The sequence below is a fragment of the Mytilus californianus genome, unplaced genomic scaffold, assembly GCF_021869535.1.
Source record: "Mytilus californianus isolate M0D057914Y unplaced genomic scaffold, xbMytCali1.0.p SCAF_14, whole genome shotgun sequence".
Taxonomy (NCBI): Eukaryota; Metazoa; Mollusca; class Bivalvia; order Mytilida; family Mytilidae; genus Mytilus; species Mytilus californianus.
Window position 1 is genome coordinate 35,416,808 of NW_026262626.1, and position 25,018 is coordinate 35,441,825.

At 30.9% G+C, this 25,018-nt stretch overlaps 1 protein-coding gene across 3 annotated transcripts; it reads right to left on the reverse strand.

The window, feature by feature from the left end:
* Window positions 1-957: 957 nt before the first annotated feature.
* On the reverse strand, window positions 958-18,932 carry LOC127724710 (procathepsin L-like). Of its 3 annotated transcripts, none has more exons than XM_052231789.1 (10): window positions 18,800-18,932; window positions 11,656-11,878; window positions 9,783-9,925; window positions 8,614-8,769; window positions 8,002-8,034; window positions 7,419-7,610; window positions 6,909-7,074; window positions 4,592-4,700; window positions 3,305-3,404; window positions 958-2,324 (listed from the first exon to the last, which is right to left on the reverse strand). In XM_052231789.1, exons 2-9 carry the CDS (start codon window positions 11,852-11,854, stop codon window positions 3,305-3,307), a joined length of 1,098 nt encoding a protein of 365 aa, XP_052087749.1. In that variant the 5' UTR covers window positions 11,855-11,878; window positions 18,800-18,932; the 3' UTR covers window positions 958-2,324. The 3 variants fall into 3 exon arrangements, with proteins under 3 accessions (XP_052087749.1, XP_052087751.1, XP_052087750.1); XM_052231791.1 differs by lacking the exon at window positions 18,800-18,932 and adding an exon at window positions 13,526-13,661; XM_052231790.1 differs by lacking the exon at window positions 18,800-18,932 and adding an exon at window positions 12,309-12,397.
* Window positions 18,933-25,018: the final 6,086 nt, after the last annotated feature.

A 25,018-nucleotide genomic window follows, 5' to 3' on the forward strand; every position in this document is an offset into this window, starting at 1 on the left:
TTCAGGGTTCGATCTCTGAGGTCGTATCAGGCTGCGCTCAGCGAAACATTTTATTCTTGTATGAATCAATTCAGGAACTTCAATATCTTGCTATATGGTAATGGTTTTGCTCTTTGTTGAAGGCCGTACAGTGACTTATAGTTGCTTACATCCATGTCATTTAGACGCGGATAGATGTTTTATTAACAATCATACCACATCTCCTTTATTTTATATGGAAAATTGTTTAAAAGTCAACAACCGATTTTTACTTCATATTTGACTTGCCTGCAACAAATGTCACAATGCTAGACATACATCCAGCATGAAGTTTTCTGTGAAGGTCCATTTCATAATATATAGCTATTAGGTATTATTGGCTATAAAGTTGATTAAGCATTTGTTAATTGACTAATTTTGTCATGCCTGCGAGTATGTGAGTCATAGGGATCACAATCTGGCAGCGGCAGAAACCATATGTATAAAGCTTTATATTTCAGAAGGTAGATTACTTGGATGCTTCATACATTGTATATAGACGCCTTATGTTACAAGTTTCTATCTCTCATAAGCTTAAGACCATTGTCCTTGACCTCATTTCCATGGTTCAGTGACTGCTTCAAAAAAATTTGTACTCTTTGAACATTTAAATTTGTGATTCACATGTAACCACAAAATCCACAAAAATTGGTATCCCACAAAATATAATGAATCCATGGTACTCAATCATATTTCAACAGCAATTTCATTTTTCTGAAGTACAGTTACTGGTTGGACAATGTATGGAAAGTGGAATAAAAATGTTTGTCATCAGCAGGCTAATAAGTATTTGAGAGTGTGACTTCCATTCAAAATATTTGACTACACTACAATTAATTGTACCAGCTTTAAGAGTTACAGGGCAAAAGACATTTTAGTATAACATATGATATTTGCTCCATCCAGTACAAAATAACTTGTTGAAGTAACAAATAAAACTTTTTGAAAAAAGAACATTTATTATGAGATTTCTCAATGTAAATACAAGTTTAGCACATATAAGATAAACACAACAAATTGTCCAATACAATAAATCGATGAAATAGAAATGAAATAGAAATGATTCTTGTAATTATAATATATGTAGTCTTGCTAATAAACATAAAAGTTCATGAATGAAATAACACGAAAAATCACAAGCTAAAGGCATAACCAAAACCAAAGCTGTATATTTGAAAGAAAATTCAAATGAGAAAAGAGAAATTCATTCAATATCTAGTAAACATTTTACATTAAAAATCAATATCAATATTACAGATGTTTCCACTAACATGACACTCAGTATGAATGATCTATATTTTTAAATTTAAAAAAAAAAACTAGAGTAAAAGTAACCGATTAATACCTCCCTTAAACAAATCATTTAGATAAGAAGTGACTATGAAGCAACTTTGTGATGATTCTGGTAGGATTTCAGATCCAAGTTTAAATCATTATAAACATGTAGAATTGTTGTGATTATTATAAACATGTAGTGCACTAAAATTTAGTACACTCATATAAAGTTTATGCAAAAACAACTTAATGTATTTCAGATATTATTTTCAAGTAAAGTTTTAATATCAAATCTAGATCTTAAACATGAGATTCACGCAAAATTTGGAGAAAAATTCAGTGCAACATTTTTGTTTGGAAAAAAGTTAGCAAAGAATTATTTACATATCGAATCTAATTTCAGATATTCCAAATAATAATAAAAATATTCAGAATCAAGTATATCTAACATATACAAGTTTAAGTCAAACAACCAATCGTTTAATATCACAAATAACACCGGTTTATGTAATTAAGATCAATACAGATTGTCTGCATAAACACAAAACAGTTTCAATGTGACAACTAAATATCTCGTCTTAAAATGTCTGACAACCAAATAGAATTTCTCATATTAATATAAGAAAAAAATTAAATCATGATTTTTTTCATGTGAAAAATTCAACCTGGATATATGTCGGCAGTAAAAAATGTATACAAAAATCAAGCTACTTCAATTGTGACTTTGTAGGTTGTAACTACGTTAACATGTCAACTCTAACATAACAATACTGGAATGTTTAACATTCTATTTACAATGTCTACATTTGTAAAAAATAATTTGCATATCAAATGGTTTCATATTGTGAAAAATATTTCTTTTGTAAGTTATGGTTCTTCCTGATAATGTGTGTAACAATAAGATAATGCTTGGTAAATTTTATGGTTTTTTGTCACATGCAAATTAGTACAGATGTAAAGTATATATATACTATAGGAAAGCTTCTGATCCTCAAGATTCACTGATCTCTGTTTTCTGTAGAGTTCCAAATCTGTCAAAGAAGTAAAATTATGTAAAAACAGTATAAAGTGTAAGATCTATGACTGAATATGCTAAATAGTTCTAACTGTAAATAAAGTTTCTTCATTTATTAACCAGAAAAAAGATTTCACCTGTTTGAAATGTAAATGCTGGACATTATTTGTTTCTTATTTGTTCGAGTTAACTCTCCTCACCAATTTGAAGATTTAATACATTTGTATAAATTTTGTGATAAACTCAATCTTATCAAAGAACCTTTTTCTTATCAGAGTAAGAATTAGGTGAGCCCCCCCCCCCCCCCCCCCCCCCCCCCCCCCCCCCCCCCCCCATTATGGAGCTACATACATGGTTAATGCAGACGTTTTACAAGCCCCACTCCTAATGTTACCTTGGTGGGGACCCCCTTTTTTCAAATCCTGGTTCTGCAACTGCCTACAACTATTACTGCATATTTTCAAGTATACCAACAGTATAAGTAATTAGGTGAATCATTTTTAAATGATAAACAACAGGCCATTCCCAAAAATTATGAAAGTGGGGAGATGCTGATTTCATACTTAGAACTATTTTTCCTTCATCATAACATAACTTTGTTTAACAATCTTGCATGCACCAAGCTTTAGAAAAATGTTTGCCCAACTCATTTAATAATAAAAATTTGTATTGTAAAACTTCAACTATAAACACTATATGCTATAAAATAAAATACACACTTCTATTGCAAAATTTAGTTGAAATAATTGGTTAACATTTAAGTTAACTTGGTCAAAAATCAGTAAGGTTCACCATACTGGACTTTATTTATATTGTTTTTGGTAACAAGTTGGTCACTAGTTTAAAAGAACTTGTTATACACATTTTATTAACTGAATTCATGAATCAAAACACTCACAAAATATCCACAATTCATATCAACTAAAAACACAAATTAATTTTTAGTATGATTCTAATATAGACAGTTTCTCACAGTAATAACAGTTTATTACTTACTTAAACAAGTGGATAACTGGCCTGTGTAGCTATACCACACTGATTATCCTTATTTCTGGACATTTTCACGTATCCTTGGTCACCCCAGGTTTCACCCCAGCTGTAGAAAATATTATCCAAATTAGTTTTTCATCCAAATAATAAATATTTTTGTAGTTTTTGAATAATGGCAAAAAGTGTTCTGTTCTATTTATGACAACTTACAGTACAAACATTTTGTAACTCTACCATAAGCATCTACTCAGAAGAAGCCATTTTGTATTAATATACTATACATATATATCAGGATAAACATTGTACTAAGAACAATCATAAAACTTCTATCATTCCTTGATGCTGTCTGAAATATTTCTTTCTCTGTTTCAATGATTTAAGTCCACACTTTTTGTTTTGCTTTTTATTGCAGTTTCTAATTTGCTTGTTTATACTAGATATCTTCAATCTATATAGATTTAGATGTTGTCCAAACTGTATTTTAAGTGAGAAAAAAAAGATATTTTATATATGCAATACAGAACGCACATATGTAATACTGGGTACATATAAAATAAGGAGATGTGGTATGATTGCCAATGAGACAACTATCCATCAAAGTTCAACTGAAGTGGATGTAGGCAATTTTAGGCAACTGTACCGCCTTCAACAATGAGACAAACCCATACCTTGGTAATGAATCCAACAGGGAAAGTAAAATTCTTCTGTTACAAGTCTTCATGTGTATAAATATAGATAGGAGTAAATTTCAATGATACAGCAACTCAAACAATTCTTAACAAATAAAAGAAGAATGTGTCTGAGGACATGAATGCCCCCGCTCAAGCTTTGCAACAAAAATGAGATGGACATACGGAAAGACAGACGGTCAAGTTTCACTTAAAATGCCCTCGTCGCCTACGGCTGGGGCATAATAAAAGAAGAATTTGTCTGAGGACACAAATGCCCCGCTCAAGCTTTGCAACAAAAATGGGACGGATGGAAAGACAGGTTAAGGGTAACACTTAGTGCCTGGAAAAATGTGTTTGTGAGAAAGAGGTGGCGAAAATGAAAATTAACCCAGGTGAAACCCTAAACTGCCAAACAGATGAAGTACAAATTGATCCTTTATAAACATGCGAAGAATCAATTCAACACAGAAAACGGAAAATATCATATCAAAACCAAATTCTACATACATAAAAATATTTAGTACCTATGACAGTAACAGCCAAAATGCAAGTATAGGTGGGATAAATTCTTTTTAATCAGAATTGAAACACTTCTATTGTTGTTCTTGATAAGCTACTGTACCTATTTTTAACAAGCCAGTAATCATTTCCACTTTCATCAGTACCATAGCCTATACATAATACTCCATGGTCTAAATTTTTACTGCTGCATTCTTCTTCGTCATATACACCTACAAATAATATCATTTTTGTGTAATCAATTGGATTAAATTACAGCAAAAAAAAACATAAATAAACAAGTCAAATAAAACTTGATAGCGTGCTTTACCAACGAATTTTAATCATAATGCAAAGTGAACTTATCATATAATTAAAATGTATTTTTTTGGAAATGAATGCTTACAAAAATATATATAATATACATGTTCAGGTAAGAGTAATGTAATTAACCAAGATTATTTAAAAAGATCAGGATTTGTAAGCAAAATGAGTGTCATGACTTGGGAAAACATTTGAAAAACTTCAGAAACACTTTTCATCTAGTCAATTTTTTTTCATGGATATTTTTTTCAGATTTTTCCTACACTGAAACATTGATTTAATAAAATGCTCCGCTGGGCGCAGCTTGATACGACCGCAGAGGTCGAACCCTGAACAGTTGGGGCAAGTATGTACACAACATTCAAGCTTGATACAGCACTGAATTTGGATTGTGATTAAATATTTGACACAGCACAGAATGAATGTGGTCTAAGAACTGAATTTTTTTTAATTTACCTATTCAAACCATATCACTATTATTTGCTTTTATATATAAATCAGAAATAACCAATTTAAAAAGGAAAATTTTAAAGAAAAAAAAGGGGGAAAAAATCCCCCCTCAAATTTTTTGAACCCCCTTATTATTCATCACCCCCAAACTCAATCCCAGCCTTCCCTTTGTGTTACAATGTATGGTGCCTTGCAGTACAATTTCAGAGAGATCCGTACACTTCAACAAAGTTATTGTCTGGAAACTAGAAAAATGCTTGTTTTTTTTCCCCTTTTTGGCCCCAAATTCCTAAACGTTTAGGGCAATTACCTCCAAACTCAAACCCAGCTTTCCCTTTGTGATTTGGAACCTTGTTGTACAATTTCATAAAGATCCATACACTTACACACAAGTTATTGTCTGGAAACTAGAAAAATGCTTATTTTTGGCCCCCTTTTGGTCCCTTATTCCTAAACGTTTTGGGCAATTACCCCCAAACTCAATTCCAGCTTTCCCTTTGTGATATGGAACCTTGTAGTACAATTTCACAAAGATCCATACACTTACACACAAGTTATTGTCATGAAACTAGAAAAATGCTTGTTTTTTGCCCCTTTTTTGGCCCCTAATTCCTAAAATTTTGATGCAATTACCCCCAAAATCAATCCCAGCATTCCCTTTGTGATATGGAACCTTGTGGTACAATGTCAGAGAGATCCATACACTAACACACAAGTTATGTCTGGAAGTTACAAAAATGCTTATTTTTGGCCCCTAATTTCTTAACTGTTGGTACCATAACCCCCAAAATCAATCCCAACCTTCCTTTTGTGGTATTGAACCTTGTGGTAAAATTTCATAGAGATCCTTTCACTTAAACTAAAGTTAGAGTGCGAAAACTAATGTGTCTTCGGACGACGATGACGACGCCAACGTTATACCAATATACGACCACAAATTTTTTTTTGCTGTCGTATAAAAACAATCGTAAATATATGACATTCATTTGGATTATGGTCCTGATAAATCTACTTTATCTATAGCCTGGGGAAGTTATCAATTACAGGACAATTTGGTAATAAATAAATGACAGTTAAGATTCATGAATCATCTATCATGTATCAAACTTTTATAGCATTTATTTAGACAATTATTTCTTGGAATTCTACAATCATGCAAATGTTTGACTAATTGTATTTGCTTTACGACCAGTGGCAAATATTTCATGTATGTTCCATGATGACAAGAAATTAACAATTACTACGATAGGGAAGTCCTGCAATAGGGGCCCACTGGACATTTGGAAACCAATGGGAAATGAGGTATAAGAGAAACATTTTGACAGAGGTAAATGAGTATTTCCAATCTTTCAGAGAGGGCATAAATCATTGTTATAGCAAAAATTGTTTGTTGTGTGTGTTTGATAATAATGTCTGTTGTTTTGTTCGATCTTGATATTTGTGTATATTAAATTCTTCCATGAACGGAATTAATATTACTCAAGTTATTGTTTGGAAACCAAATGTCTTCTGATGACATCGCCATACCATTATATGGCCACAAATTTTTGCGCTCTTATAAAAATGGTTAGCAAGAATGGGAAATTTTAAACGAAAAATATTTTTATGTTTGTCGGCGAAAAAAGAAAATTGACCATGGGGAATGCCTGATCATTACAATTGCTTACCTCCTTTGTAAAGTTGGAATGATTGATGACTGGCATCAATAGCCACAGATATAGGACCAACTGAAGCTGAAGCTTTCTTCAGGTCTGATTCACTACCACTTTCTACATCAACAAATCCAGTATCCGAGGCAACAGTCTCACTGGCATCAAAGTCACATGTATGTTGCTGTAAAAACAATATCAATATTGAATTTTTCTATATATTGACTAAAAGCCAAGAGCAATAATACATCTGTTTTTAATACTAATAGATCAAACAATTTCTGCCTTTCCCTGAAATCTACAACTGTTTTGTTTTCTGCACTAAATTATTATGATTAGGTTTTTGGCTATGAGCTAGGCTGAAGAAGGTTAAGGGATATTACAGAAACATGGTTGTTATTTGTTTTTACTTTCATGCAAAGACAAATTCTCTCAAAAGAAGTTATAAACTTCATGGAATTTAAGTTCGTTGGCAAAAAGTCTTTAAATAAGTGGTGTAATGAATGTCAAAATATTTGAAGAACAAACCTTAGCTGTGTATGGATAGTCATCTTCAGTTTCTAATCCACCGACAGCTTTAATGTATTTGAATGCATCATCCATTAAACCACCATTACATCCTTCGTTACCATAGTCACCAGAACAATCAACCAATTGTTGTTCACTAAGAGAAAGCAATTTACCTGACTTTCTAAAGTGTTGTCCTTCCAAGGCACCAGTCTGTTAAGTTAAAATAATGAAACATTGACATTGATTCAAATTTTTGGATGAAAAGGTTCTGTTGGGTTATTTTTCCTGTTTTTGATCTTGTGCTTTGCATTTCAAATCCACTGAATATAGCATACAAAATTGTTTTATCAAACACTAATAAAAAGTTGAAATACAAAATGAAAATGAAATATTTTTGTTTAGTGTATTATTGGGTTGCTGCCTCGTTAGCATTCACTTTACCTATATTTTTATACATATTCTGAAATATTTTTTTATTGAAGTCATGTTATGATGATTTTTTGGAATCTTTGGCAGTTGTTAAGACTAAAACTTATAAATAATCAATAGTTTCGTCATATCCAACATAATTAAGTTGTAAAAGGGAGGTAACTTTACTTACTGTACTGAATGACCAACAAGAACCACACTGTCCCTGGAAATACAAAGTTTTAAAACTTATTATTAAAATATTTTAAAATATTTATTGCAATTATAATTAATCAATATCAAACTTATTTTTATGAATAAAACTATCACAACAATTTCAAACTCCCTGCTTGTTTTCAAGTACTTTAAACTGTAGTTAAGCTGTATGTTTATTAAAAAAAAACTCTTTCCTAATTATCTGGTGAATTTTTTTTATGACAGCCACAATTAAGAGTTAAGGATAATTTTCTGGAAATCCTTTATTCAGACACTTAACACATGTAAATAATAATGGCAAATAACAATTTCCGAAAAACATTCTCAATACAACCAAATTCCTAGATGCAATTTATTCTGCAAGATCTTTCTTCGCTGGAAATTTTAATTGAAAGCATGTTATTTGTGTAAGGAACTTTTTTCCAGTTTGACATACATTCTTGTGTTGGTCTTCCTAAAGTCTACTAAACTTCTTGTTAGCTAAAAATAATAAGATTTTATTTTGTTTCATCATTTTAAAAGAAAATAATACAAAATATGAAACTGGTACAAATAATGTCATACCAATTCACTAACAACCATATTTTACCTGATTCTTTACTGGTGTTACATATCCTTTATCTCTCCAATCTACATTCTCAGGTAAAACAACATTGAGAGGAGGCAGGAACTTTGACCCTGTACTTGTTCTGTTTACTGTTTTCTTTACCTGGAATCCATGATGTTGCATATACTCCCAGTGTTCCTATTAAAGTAAACATTATAATACATAAATTATATTGAAAATGTACAACTGGGAGGAATTAGTAATATATATATGTTATGATATAATTATTCAAATGCAGACACAGGTTTCCAGAATATATTAGGTTATATTCAGCAGATGAACATGATGAATGTATAAGAATTAAAAAATAATTGGCTTCAAATAAAAATTGGATAGTCACAAAAGTTTTTTCTCTCCAAATAATTATGTTGAACTTACAGGCTGAAACATAGAAAACTTGTCAATGTGACAATACTATTTTTCTATTCTACTAAAAATGTGACAATACTATTTTTCTATTCTACTAAAACTGTAAAATATTTGTCTAATCTTCAAAAGTTTGGGAAAAAAAAAGAAATATGATTGTAGTTGCTAAAGATCTAAGATATAGTTGTGAATCCAATGCAAGTTAAAATTGCATTTTATATTGCATTATAAATACATATGATATTATTATTTATTATCAAGAAGTATACATCACTACACCTCACATATTATCCATGGGACTTTCTGTTACTTTATGTTGAATGACTTATTGGTTTTTAATTATATCCTGTTTTCTTTACAGGATTTTGTTCACATGAGTGACACATTTGAATAGATCTTTCTTTCTGATATTTAGTAAAACTGACAAACATAACTGAGCTTAAACCCCAAAAATATAAACGGGACTTTTATATTGGAGAAAGCAATGAATATTCCTCTGTAATTTAACAGTGTAAACCTGTATAAACTTAAAAGTTTAAACAAGATCTTCAGTCCAGAAATTTTAGTTTAGACAGGTTTTGCTGTTCTAAGTTTCAGTTTTAAAACTACAAGTCTTTTTATTATGGTACCAATCACCTTTTGTATCTGTTTTCTTTCATAATGGTCAAATCTAGAGAACAGATGAATGAAACATGTGTTCATTTTAAAATACATGCTTAAACCTGGCTTTCTAGGTAAATAGACTTAATTTCATAAAATATAAAAGTTAGAGTTATCCCCCTTACCATATCAGCAAACTGGTTTATTCCAAGATAATAAGACTTCTGACCAAGACTGTATTTTTTGTTGTGTTCCTCTATTTTTAATGCATTCTTCTTGAAAACAGTTCTACGATATGTTTCTTCTTCAATGGTATGATATGATTTACCTACAAAGATCGAAGCATTTTTCATCAATTTGTACCTGGAATGCATAAAACTTTATCATACATAATAGCAGTTTATATTTTCAAAATTGAGGGCTCTCTGTTAATTCTAAATGACAATATCAACTAAAGGTTCTAAAGAGCCTGTGTCGCTCACCTAGGACTTTGTGCATCAATACTAAGACAAATATGTAATTGAATTTTTTCTTCATTTTTTCCTAGTGATGACTTTGCAAGGCTTGTGTACAAAAAACCTTACATATTACACAAAAATGAATATATTTCACTTAATATCTGCAAACCATTAATCTCGATCATATTTATATATTCTTCAAGAAAAGCACTACAATTGATTACACAAGTTTCAGTGGTTCCTAAGATTGTTAACAGTATATTAATTGAATATGATATGTAGTAATTATAGCACAATTATTTCAGACTCATTATATTCATAAATTATCTCTTTCTACCTGACTTACAAATTTTAAGCAATTTCTTCTATATTTATATATGTTCACAGCAATAAGGGTCTTAATGCAGGTAAAATATTGTTACATAACTGTTTCATAATTTCAAGACTCAAACTTTAATATAGATTTTGTAAATGACTATCACCAGTATATAGAACGACAAGTTTCAATAAAACTTTTTTATCAAAATTTATTAGTAGTAAAAAAAGATCTGGATTATAAGTATGACCAAGTCTCTGTTGGATAGCTGACTCATTGAAAATCATACTATGTCTCTTTATTTTATATATGTCAATGAGACACAAATTACCAAAACATATCTAACAAGAGTGTTGATGCACTTTTCAGAAAATCTTCCTAGTAATAGAAAATTGTATCTGTGTGCTTTTCAGAAAATCTTGCACACACACTTGATAGTAAAGAGTACTCAAATATCTTTAAAAATCCTAATAGTTAACCCATATGCTTTAACTAAGAACAAGATATAAATAGAATGTGTTGTGGTATTTAATTCTAATCACCTCATGATTTTATATAAATGCTCAAATATTTTGACCTCAATTCTGTTTTTAAAAAACATATGTAAATAGAAGATCAAGGTCATATACATTCAATGTTGTATACATGTATACAAAATATCAAAAAAGTAATTCCCCATTTTCACTTTTGGAAACTTTGTAAATCCAGAGGTAAAATGGAAAAAACGCTCTATTGACTTATTATTAGTGTTAACCAATGAAGTCTTTACTTCCTATTTTCCACATTAAACCAATGTGATTATGTAAAGTAGGACTTCCTATATAACCTTACACTTAAAAAAAAATATATATAATATGCTATATTTGTACATAAATGCTGTACATTAATCATTTGCTTTTCACATGATAATTACATCGCTTATCCCATACAACAAATATTGCTGAAAACTGACACCAATAAATCGTTCTCAAACAAAAGAAATTCTATAGCATGGAACCAGAAGCAATATATACAATACACCACAGCAATAGTCAGTACAACAAAGTGCATCCCTGTAATTTAGCTTTTCTGTTGGACCTGTATGAGAGTAAACAGTTCAATTTTTGGCAGTTAAAAGAAAAATCCAAGGACATTTCATGAACTACAAAACTTCAGTCATGATAGCTAAGCTCAGCCTGAGCTGGCATGAAAAATTCTAACCATGAAGTATTATAGAAAGGGTGACGGAGGAAAACTGGTTTAAATACATTTTCAAAACTGATTCAAGTACCAAAAGATACCTACTGTGTTCAAGTTTGAATTTTTCCCAGGATTTGTCGTAAGGTTCAAATGATGTGACAACATGACCTTTGGGTGCTGTCACAGTCATTTTAACAGATGCTGGCTGAATGTCAAAATATCTTATAATGGAATTCTGGTCCTGTGTCTGTGGTGCTGTAAATACAGTTGCTATGGCAACCAATAGTATACTAAGACGAAGCATGGTTAGGCAATGGTTATTTCACTCCTGCAATAAAATTAAAAGTTTCATATTATTATCTCATATAATTCATTTTTTTTTCTTTGAATAATAATTGACTTATATGATGCTTGTGCAAGAAAACTAAAAAGTTTCATATCAATCTTGAAATCCCTTTAAAATTTAGAGAATGAGTTACATTTGTATAATAATTTAAAGCATGCCTTATGAAATATACATCAATTCTTACTGACAACACAGTATATAACAGCAATTTCTTATGATTTTTTAAACAATTTTTGAGTACCCATAAGTTCCTTTGTTCAATATAACTAAAAGATATATATATAAATAATTGAAGATGAGAGGTACATGTCAAAAAGACAACACAATAATTAAAAGAAATCTGATGGATTATATAAAAATAAATAAATATCTATAAATGTTTGCAATTAATTAATAACTTATTCAATTTTACCTTGACGACTGATCAGACTCACAGTTTATACTGATATACCTATCCTCAACTAAGATACCTATTTATATTCAATGCATGTCAAGTACTTTCTCAATATGGATAATCATATACTTAAACACTTATGAATAATAATTAGTAGGTACAGATGTCACACAGTGATGCATCAAGCACTGTTCAAGTCTTGTGACTTGTATAATGATAGAGGAGTATCAATCAATGATTAAGTCTTGTGACTAGTACATTGTGTATAATGATTGAGAAGACCAACACTCATCCAAATTATTTGATTAACACAAGATTATTATGTGATTAATTGGTATTTAATGCCACTTTCAGCACTATTGACTATTTTGTGGGTAATTATCAGAAGATAGTAACAAGTTGAAAAGTTTGATAGTTTTTATGACCTTTTTTTTTCTGATAACTCTTACTCCCCCCTCAATCAGTAGCCACATTGGTTGACACGCACATGAACATACATGTATATAATTGACTATTTTACAAAGATAAGTTAAAAATTGAAAAGATGAGCTTCAACTTTTTATCTGCAAAATATAGTTGTAAATATACATACAGACAAGTATATAGTGTATATAGAAAATGTAGAATGTGTCCATGGGACACAGATGATGCCCACGCTTGCATATATATAACATTATAAAGGGTCATAAATAGAGAACTGTAAAAGTGATGCCAACCATAAAATTTGATCTGTATTATGGTAATAAGCATTGTATATAAGATTCATAACATTTGGTTGAGGCAAACTAAAGTTAGAGAAAGGATATGAAAAATTCAGCATTTTTTCCATTTATAAAGGGGCATAACTCAAGAACGGTAAAAGTGACACAACCCAAATTCAAACTTGATCTGTGTTTTGTGGTAATAAGCATTATGTATAAGTTTTATAAAATTTGGTTGAGGTTGAGAATGGAAGCTAATTTAGGGACATATGGCCGGACGTACAGACTTGATATACAGTAAAACTGACAAACCTAACTAAGCTTAAGCTTACCCTATCACTTTGCCATCTGCGCGAAAATTAAAAATTAGGCTTAGGATCATGGAATATTTCATTATTTCTCAAGTAATTTAAAAATTATTCATTTTTACATTCATTACCTTTGAACGTTCAATATAATTCACAAGTAAAATATTTGTATGTTAAAAAATAAAAAAAAATCTATTATCTGAATTTTAACAAACTCAATATTTACCTTTGTTGTCAGATTTAATCTAAAATCTATTGGAAACATATGCTTAAATATTATATTCTGTCACATGCACCTCAAGACAAGTCATATGATACACACCCAACTTTGTAATGAAAAATTGATCACATGATGGAAATACCTATAATCAAATGGGTTATTTTCAGAAAGCTAATAATTTAATTTTCAAAAAGACAGTTATAAACAAGTAGCTATCCATCTTAGCCATAGGTTAATGTTCAAGTTTCAATCAGATGCAATGCAATTTAAAAGATGTGAATAGTAGTCTCTATGGTTCATTAGTTGAACTGTATTACTAATGAAACTGTTCTTGCAGCATTTAAAATACTGAAATATATATAAATTTATTAAAGATGCATAAAAATTAGGTCAAACACCCAAATGGTTTGAATTGGTTTGTAGTAGAAATACTAGATAAATGTTAGATACTTCTCTCAGATACTAATTACTTGAATGCTTTTTAGGGAAAGTGATATCAACTGATTTCTACATATTCATGATAACTTGAATGCCTTTTAGGGAAAGTGATATCAACTGATTTCTACATATTCATGATAACTTGAATGCCTTTTAGGGAAAGTGATATCAACTGATTTCTACATATTCATGATAACTTGAATGCCTTTTAGGGAAAGTGATATCAACTGATTTCTACATATTCATGATACCTTGAATGCCTTTTAGGGAAAGTGATATCAACTGATTTCTACATATTCATGATAACTTGAATGCCTTTTAGGGAAAGTGATATCAACTGATTTCTACATATTCATGATAACTTGAATGCATTTTAGGGAAAGTGATATCAACTAATACCAAATTCTTGTACATATTAGGAGCACTTTCACCAAGATCATTATCATTATGAAGATTGTCTTTTTTTATTTTATGAAAATAAAAACAATGAAGCTTCATAAATTTTGAAATAATGAAATATGCCGCTTTTCCATTCATTTTTTTGTTTTTTCCATGGTGCCAAAGGCTGGCATAAAAGTAGTTAATACTGACAATTTAGAATATAGCAAAGTGCTCTCGACCAATGAAAGTGTAGAATTTGGTGTTCCTTAATTGTGAAGAATGAATGTAAATCATGTTCTTAGTAAGGGATTATCCTTTTGTTTAGGCCTATTTACAGTTCAAAACAAAGAATTTGTATAAATGAGTTACAACTGCCTGAAGCACATTTATTAGGATTATTGATTTAAAGTTGAATTTTGAAACAAACAAAAATGATCAAAATAAGTTTGAAGTTTACTTGTGCTGTACAATTGATACCGTTTGTGTTATCATGTGAATACTTAGAACTTTCAAATTACAAAAAAAAAAAAGCATTATCAAGAAGAAAAAGAAAAAAACTTTTAAAATCAAATATAACCTAAATCTTTAGCTACATGTATTACGCTTATCAAAAGACAGATAACTGTATTCGCAGTTAGTAAGAATAGTCATTTCCAAAATACCGTTACATACAGGAAATTGAATTTACTTTTGAATTTCCTATAAAAAGCAATTCCTTTCAAAATTCAAAATTTAGTTAATTAAGTAGTATTTAATGTAAAGAGCTGGAATAAAATTGGCTTTGGAATACAATTTAGTTGTAACTCTGATTTTTAATTTATCTAATTGAACTGTAGATAAACAAAAAGATAATTCCTTACTAAAATATTACATAATTTACACTCATACTCACAATTAGGAAACTTATACAATTTCTACAATTTCATTGTAACGTTGTGTCATTTAATGTATAAAACACAATTTATTAAAATTTCCCAAATTAAAAGTAAGTCCTTACATCACTAAGACCAATACATAAATGAAATGCCTAAAAGGGAAGTCATCCATTAATTATAAACATTTCACGGACAATGAAACTAATTCTTGAATAAAACCAATCAAGAGATCATTTGAGCCTTGAGCACTGTACAATATTCTAAGTTTGTAAGAGAATGATAATCCCTTTCATCATGATAAGTACTCGCTAACGCTCATACTTAATCATGAAGAAAGGGATTATCATTCTCTTACATATACGTAAATACAGGAAACTCTGGTCAATTAAAACTTTGAGCAGATATAACTATAAACCCACTTCATTTTAAATGTTCTCTTATCTATCATAAATATCTATTATCATTTCAAATTCTGTTCTAGCTTGGTTTCCTTTAAATATATTATCATCTACATGTATGGCTACACAGTCTTGGTGCTTTTTTTACACTGACTACCCATTTTGAACTGGTTTTATAATACTATAGAAATTCAAATTTAATATTTTGGTTTCATTTTGATGCTTGATAGTCAAGGTGATATGTTCTAAACCATACATTACAGTAGCCAAAAGAGTAAAGAAGACACTTCTTTCTTTCCATTTTCTGTTGTTTTTTTTTGTCTCACATATTTCATTGTTTTAAATTAAGGAGTCTTCAAATATCACTTTTATAACTTTCCCCCTGTTATGTCACCATTTATTGGGGGCTGTTGTTTTACTAATTAAATGTTCACACCTAGCATACTTGGCCAGGTGATAGATACATTAATAGAGGCACCTGTAATTTTACAAGAACTCCAACCAACGCATTTTCACATGTTAGAGATGTACACGTATGTATATATACATAAGGATAGAACAATGAAGTACAATGTTCTTGGTTTCTTTCTTTTTTAATTTCTTTACTCAACTTTAGCACAAATGTATATATTTCCTGGTATAGGTTTTTAAAAGTAGACTATATATAAATAATCATAAAAACTGCAGATAGGAATTATATGCATGTAGCCTGGGACTATTATTATAATACTACTGTTAGTATAATAGTCCCAGATGTAGCTTGACACATTCTTAGTATAACCAAGGATTTGACTATACAAATCCTTAATCGCTATATCATTTGCTTAAGGAGCAAACCTATTTAAATATTTTAGTGTCAAAATTGAATACAAATTATGTAAAAAAGATAGAGAAGATATATACCAAGTGGCAATTGAAAAGTCCAATAAAAACACAACAAGATTGGCAACAAGCCCATCCGGCCAGGCTTGTAAACTTTCTATCAGGTCTGTAAAAATTTCAAATAATGGCCAACAACAGGGACAACTGGGACTAGTCCCAGCCTACAAGTACATCATCTGTACAAAATTTTAAACAAAATAAGGGTCAGACCTGTGGCTTCAAAAGTTTAGCATGGCCATAATTATGATGAAGAAAGTAATAACAGAACATTACACAGATATTTCTTGTAAAATATTGAGCAACATGGAAATTCAAGCAACATGAATCTCACCTAATATTGGAGAACACAGGTGCTCTCAGAAGGTTCTGCTCTAATTTTGGCACCTGTTGTGTTGCTCATACAAGTAATATCCACAGTGGGATATTCAGTGAATGAAAACAAAAGAAAATTCACTCTTCTTATGATAGAGTCGAGAAAGTCAATAATAAAACAATGCCGGTGACGATACTGATCAAAAGTTATTTCTAAATAATAATTGTCCATTTTAAAGAAATTATTTGTTAAACTGTGTTATTAGAAATATACATGCAAATACACGATATTTTATGTTAAGTATTTATCAGGATACTTGCATTAGAAGCTTGTGAAACTGAAATTCAAAAAATGCCAATCTTTGCTGTATATTGATAAAAAAAATTGGAAAAAATCATGTACATACAAAATCTAGAGATCTTTCGGGTCGACAATTTTTGGAGTGTTCCACAAAGTCCTTAACATGTTACAATTTCCCAAAATATACTTATTTTTCACATTCTAAGTTTTCGAGTACACTGGTCTCCTCATGTCACGTGAAAATTCCATATAGAAATATTGTCTTTTCATGAATACAATGTATAACAATATACAAGTCTGTCTGTGCAGGTTAAAAAATTTAAAGATAAATATTCTTATAAAGTAGACGTTTTTTACTATTTTTTATACAATTTTAAGAAAAGGTTGTCTCGATTTTTGTACAAGTATTTGCGGTCTTCTCGATCTGTTCACATTCAATGTTTACATTGGGATAAGGTCCGTTTGAATTTGCTTAGTAACTTAATTTCAAAAGTGCCAATCTTTGCTGCATATCAATCGATTCCTTTGAAATTTTTTCCCGGACTCTCTCTGATCTAGCTGCACATATATACGCATAATTAGCATGTTCCAGACAGGTTTGCAGCCAGTAAAAAAATTAATTGAAATTTGTACTCCAGGAATTCATTCGCATAGCAACATTTTAAACCAATTATACACCAAGCTCCATTAGTCTGCTGTACTCAACATTTTCTATTTAAAGAGGGAAATGATAACATTAATGGAAGTTTTGTTTATATCTCAACTTATTTCTATTTTTGTTTTTAACCAGAACGTTTTACCGTGAATTTATAATTGATAGCGTCCTTGTTATAATGGGACAAACATTTAAAAGATCAAGTTTTCAGTGTTAACAGGGAGGCAATATTTTGTCACTAGATTTCCCACTGTCCAGTGATAATTCAGTTACATTCAGTTACATTCAGTGTAATGTCCCAATAGAGGAAAAAAGGATATAAAAGTGTTAGCAAGGAATTTAATTCTTTCGAAGAGTCAGATTTTTTTTAGTCTCCCATAATATATGATTTTTTTGATTTTTTGATGTTTTAACGCCACTTTTGGGCCATTTTGTGGCGGCCAGTTTTTATTGGTGGAGGAAGCTGGATCGAGTGCCCGGAGAAAACCATGACCTTCGATAGGAAAACTGACAATCCTAGTCAATTAAGATTGGAATTGAGTGCACCCGCACGAGCGGGGTTCGAACTCACAACCTCAGACTCAGTGTTGACTGGCTAGTGATTACAGTAGTAACTACTTAGACCACTCGGCCACCGAGGTCCCTCCCAAATTATGAAAAAAAACAGTGACATGAGTGCCATACAAGTGTGCTTTCCTGTCTGCATTGTTTAGATGATAAAATATTTTGCTTGTTAACAAGGCTGTATAAAAAAAAAAAAAAAACATTTAATACACATATTTACGTTTTTCTGTTCAGAGTTATACATACATTTCTTATTATAGTCGAGCAACCCTCGTATCTTCAAATATATTATGTCCCAGGTATAACTCTTTCGTAAAAAAAGAACTTGACTAAGGATATGGAAGGTTATGAAACACAAGAACTAGAACTTGACCCTCACAGAGCTCTGGAATTTTAGTTCAAAAATAATAATAAAAAGTGTGATATATCTCTTTATTCGAAATACACAAATATCTGTTAATCTTATCTACTTACTAGTTCGCGTTGTCTTTGTTCTATTGTTACGTGTTGAATGAGCTCTACCTTTCTTAGTGTCTCCTGAGTTGTTGTCATATGATTTTGAATCATGTGATTACAATATCCGGGTTTCTCATACGGCTACGCTTGATTACTCTTTTACGCAGTATACTGGCACTTAAAAAAAACGGATAGTTTATTTAACGGGAAGTGATTTAATATGTTATGAAATACCGAAACTTTAGTTAACGGCACAACGTTATTTTTGTTTTTGTTTTTCAAGATATCTCTGTTTATCCTAATGAATGGAAAAGAATTTCAAACACCACCCCCAAAAAAAAACCTATGATCTACTGTATGGCGCGAGGTTGTGGTCAAATATTATCCTTATTTATGTATATACATGAAGATTCAAACATAATTAATACACTTTTCTTGTAATTTAAAAAAAAATGATATGAACTTTCTAGAACAGAACTTATAAAATGATTCTAAACGTGACAAATGCAATTAAGTTAAAATGTCCACACTATTGAAAATTATTACAGTAGGCCTACTCAATAAAGAGAATTATCTCAGTAAAAGCAAGATATTTCTTGAGGATCGTCCAAATGTGGGACTATTTTACTATAAACATGATCAAGATAAAGATAAAGATAAGATATTTTTTTTATTTCCAATAGAGGACCCATTATGGACATAATCAGTACAGTGATTTTTTTTTTATATTAAACAATTGCAATATAGACAATACACAAGTACAACAACTCAAACATGAAATATAAATTGAGTTAATAATATATATAGCCATATAAACCATAATGTTATATATTATGTCCCAGTTCAAATGTCAAGGACTTTTTCGTCAAAGGAGTAGGTAGAGCCGGTAAGACCCCTTTTTGGCCCCAAAATATAGCATTTTTACAAATTTGTTAAAAATGTAAACTTTTAGCTATTTATTGGACAGTAGTAATTAATACTTTTGGTACATAAATATGGGCTGTTTTTTTACAATACAATGCACATGCATCCATACTAGCATCATTAATTCATACAAAATTACTGAAATCTTCACAATTTTAGAATTTTGTGCTAAGTTTTAGACGGTTTTTGTCTAAAATGGAACATGTGGAAGTGGCCGCACTTATGTTCAGTCTTAATATTTATATATGTTGTATTTGATGATAATATCATGGAAGCATATTTTACTTCCATGATAATACATACTATATATAAAGGTTGATCTGAACATGAATGCGGCCACTTACATTTCAGACAAAAAACATCTGAAAAATGACGTTTTATGGCATATTTGATAGATTTTTCATATTAAAGCTTGATGTTAAAAATCTTTCATCAGATGTACTTCAAATTTTAGCCCAAAATTATCCCTTGCCGGACCTTCTTTCAAATTTAAACTTTTTTTGTCTGGACGAAAAAAATTACCGAACTTGTACATTCCATGAGTAACACGACGGGTGCCACTTATGGAACAGGGTCTGTATGCTTGTCCCTTTTGAGCACCTGAGAGCACATATATTTAAAAAAAAAAAAAAAAAAGATACCGAGGGGACAATCTCATATGTCGTGAGAAACTGGCAACGTTGTGGAGAAAAATAAGAAATGCATCATGCGCTTTTAAATCACAAATCGAGCTAAATTGATACCTTAGCACAATATTACGTAGCTTCTGTATTAAATATGACTGAACATTTTTTTTTGAAAGTTTGAATTCACCTGCGATCCCCACAGGTTTTTCCGTAGTTTTTTTTTTATAGTGTTCCGTTTTTGCACTTGTTACAGTAGTGTTTTAAGGGCTGTTGTTATTCTATATTTCTTGTGTTTTGGTCTTTGTGTTTTTATTTTGTTATTCTTCGGCTATGGATTGAGATAGGCTCGTTAATGGCAAATCTATTAAACCCCCTGATCATTGCTTTTCAAAATTTACCAGCACTTAGAATTTACGGCTTTGCATGGTTGGTGTGCCCTGTTTTTTTCTGAGTGAACTAAAATGATGATCGTAAATGTACTTTTCCATCAAAGTAAGGTAAAAATTGATTCCATGTTTTTCCCCCCGATGTTTGAACCTATATATGAGGGGGTCACCTATTGGCTTCAATTCTATTTGTTCAGCTAGCAAAAGTGGCAGCAAACTATTGAAGGTGGTGGGAGTCATTAACTTCATTCTGAAAGAAAGATAATACTCAAAATGGATCATTTCACCAACCAAATCGTAGCAAATTTTCCTTTTACATAATTTTTCGGGCTTTTTATTGTCTCGCTGAGACGAAAATTGCAAAATGCGAGATATTGGGATGCTAATCCGGCAGTGGTGTAAACTATTATTATGAAGCTTTATAATTCAGGCGGTAGAAGACATGGATGCTTCAAACCTTGCATAAAGATGCCTCATGTTACGAAGTTTTTGTCTATTGTCCTTGGTCTCATTTTCATGGTTCAGCGACCGCTTAAAAGCTATATAGTTTTATTTTGTCGCGTGCATTTCTCAGTTATTATGAGCAGATTATGAGTAATAGAATAATCATATTTGGTATATAATATATATATATATATATAAGGTGCGTTTCTCAGCATAATAAGCAGAAGGTCAACTATATTAGGTGAGTGGAATAATGTTAAGGTAGGAATTGTGTATAATTTTGGCAAACCCTTTTTTCCTGATACTAAAAACAAACAACTTCTTCTCGAAACCAACCCATTAAAAATTATATATATATATGGAAAACCAATATTAATATAGAGTAATCGTCTACTATATTTTCACGACAAAAGAGAACACAAAGTCCGATTTTGATGATCCATTGATGCGTTTGTATTGTTAACGTTCTGAATTTGCAGTCGTATTCTAACAAACACGTCGCACTTAAAACCATTTCGCTATTTTCTGCGCAGAAATCCAAATACGAGAAAACATAAGATATTAGTATTGTATACTCTAATTCGTTTAAGATAGTTATACAATAAAAATAATGGTGTTAAGCAGCAAACAAATACATTCATTTTAGATTTATTGAAAAATCTAGGATAAAATTTCGTAGTTTATACCAGTCCCATTCAATTCAACAGATAAAAATGATCAAAGTTAGGACTGCCGTTTACAGAGATTATTCTTATACAAAAAGAGCTTCCCATTTAAGATTGGTATCACTAAAAAAGTAGTTTTTTACGTCGTCTATTTTTATCACGATTACGTCGTCTATTTTTACCTTAAAAAAACGAAAAGGAAACGCAGTGATTACGTCAATTTCGAGCATTTCTGGAAAGCATGATGCTAACATGCATAAAAAGTATTATTTGATGCGAAATGAACAGCTTTGGCTTAATATAACATGCTTTGAATGCATTTGTATTTATTTTTTTTTACCAAAACACGTTACGCATATATACAGACGTTACACACGTTATTACGTTAATGCATCGAAATCATACCCACAATGATAAGCAATTCTTATAAAAAATTATAACAGATAAGCTATATTCAGGGGCGGGTCCAGGTGAGGACGTAATGGGCGTACGCCCCCCCCCCCCCCCCTTTAAAAAAAAAAAAAAAAAAAAAAAAAAAAAAAAATATCGTAATCTGCAAATATTGTTACATTAGTGCATTTCACAATTATTTTATGTTTTTTAGCAAAAAAAAAAGGTCCAACATTTTTTTCGCATCGCTCCGCTTGATTCTACGCCCCCTCTTTTAAATATCCTAGAAACGCCCCTGATATTATCTTTATATCTATAGGCTCGGTAGGTATTACCGTTTTCAAAAATCTATAAAACTGGATCTCATATTTTATCAATGGTTACCAATACAGACAAAACTATTATTAAAACGATGAGCGTGTCAGACGTAATGTTCAGTCTATACACATAATAGCCTCGTCCTGAATATGCATGAAATATTTGCCACTGGACGTTAAGCAACCAACAATCAATCATCAATCATAATAGCCTTTACAGGTGTGTTTGCGCTCTTCTGAAAAATGTTAAATTCGCGAAAACAAGTTGCAGGAATATACTGCGGCATATTTAATAAATGATTTCATTAGCGAATGTTTGCTGATTCAACGACAAACTGATTTTTTGCAAAAATGAACAATTTTCACCACGGTCAGATTTCAGAAAATGTTAAATTATCAAAATTTATGAGTTTTTTTAACATACAATAATATAATATGTTACTTCGTTTTCATAACCAATCCTGAATAAAGTACAAAGATGGATTATTTCAAAACCGGTTTTTAACAACATTCACACCACATGTCTCGCACGAATGTCCAGTGTCGACGGCGGGGTTTTTTTCGGGTTCAGTTTCAGTTGCGACATCAGTGATTAAAATATTCGAGTTCAAGTATATAACATAGTGCTTTTCCGTAATTGTACTTGAACGCTTAAAAACGATTACTTATTTTCTGATACAGATAGTTTGCTTACTCGATAAAACCTCGTTTTTAAACAAATCCAATGTCTTGCCAGTTTGTCCACTCAACGATTTTCGTACGTTTTGAACGTTGACGCTATTATTATGACTTTTCGAAATCAAATCAAAAAATGTTCATATTCCTTATTTAAACCTTTTTTAATGTAGGCAATTTAATGTTTCCTCGATTGTGTTTTTGTATTTCTTAGATGCTTTAAAAATTAAAAAAAAAGTACTGTTCAACCTTATCGGTATTTCTTAGGTTAGAGAACAAAACAGAATATAAACTATTCTCATAAGTTATATTCAAATGATAGAAAAGAAGATAGCTTAATAATTCTATAAATGAACCTATCTGAATAAAATATATTTCAATATATTAAATAAATAAGTAATATAATTATGCCACGTATATCCACACTCTCCGATACGAATCGTCTGGTCTCCGACATATTGTGTTAGAACTATGATAACTGCATGTATCAATGGAGAGATCAGCGATTGTGAGAAAACGCAATTTATGAAAAAAATATTAAAATTATCCAGTCTGTAAGCTTCTCAAGTTCTGATACAAATAAAGATATTTGCGGTATTAATGATGGTCTTATCGAACACATTGTATAAAAAGATATGATGGTTACGGTTTTAGTAGATGATCCAAACTGAGAATAATACCCTTTAAAAGAGTGTAACAGTAAACAATCGATCGACAGGGTTTCGAAAGCTGTCAAAGGGCTCTATAATGATCTGATAAAAATATACCATTTCTTTTCAAAATCGTCCGACGTAAAATTGCAATTTGTTATTTTGCTGTTATACGTTTCATACATGTGTGGTTGGATCGTGATAGTTACAGTCAACGCAACTGTTGCGGTACCCGAAAAGTTTGATTTTAGTTATAAGTCTCTAATCATAGATGATAGATGAATATAATTATTTTTTCCCCACATTTCTTAGCTTTCAAAATTAAATTTACCAGTTTTTAAAATTGGTGAAGTTTTGATTATTTAATCATTGGCGTGTTTAACTTTTTAAGTATGACTTTTTTCACTTGTATTAAACCAAATATCCACTGCCTCTTTTAAATCAAAATTGGAGTCCGTTTCCTTCTTTTCGGAAATAAATGGAAAATTATCGAATTTTATTACATTTCATACTATCTTACTCACACACTTAGAAGTATCAATATTGGCCACAAACAACTTTGCCGTTGAAAAAAGAAAAGAAAAAGCAAACACGTCCCCGATTATTGTTTGAAAACGTCAAATTACGTTGTTATATATATAAAGTGAAATGGCAATTTTATTCCGAGTCGCGTTCTTCCGTGCAGATACCCCCTCCCCCTTTACGCCCCTCTAAAAAGATGAGAGATTGGTGATCAAACTGGCGAACTTCTATATTGATAATTCTGATTAATTTACACAAATTTTTCAATACCCGCGAATATGTTTTGAAAAAAATAAACTGCCGAATTTCAAAATATTTACTCGGCTTATACATAGTAAGGTTTTAAAAGAACAACTTGAGACGGTGCATCCATATAATATGCTATGTTTTTTTTTACTTTTCATCAACTTTATAAACTATAAGACAAATGAAACGGTGTACATATTTTACACTTATTGACTGATTATGGAGGGGGGTAGGTCCTTTATCGGGACTCCGGGATCGGGTGTTTTTAAGCTCGGGATTTCGGGATTGGTCCTTTCGGGATCCGGGAATTCTTTTTTCGAATTTCGGGATGTCGGGATTTAAATTTTTTAAAATTCGGGACCTCGGGATTCCATGTTTTTAAGCCCGGGATT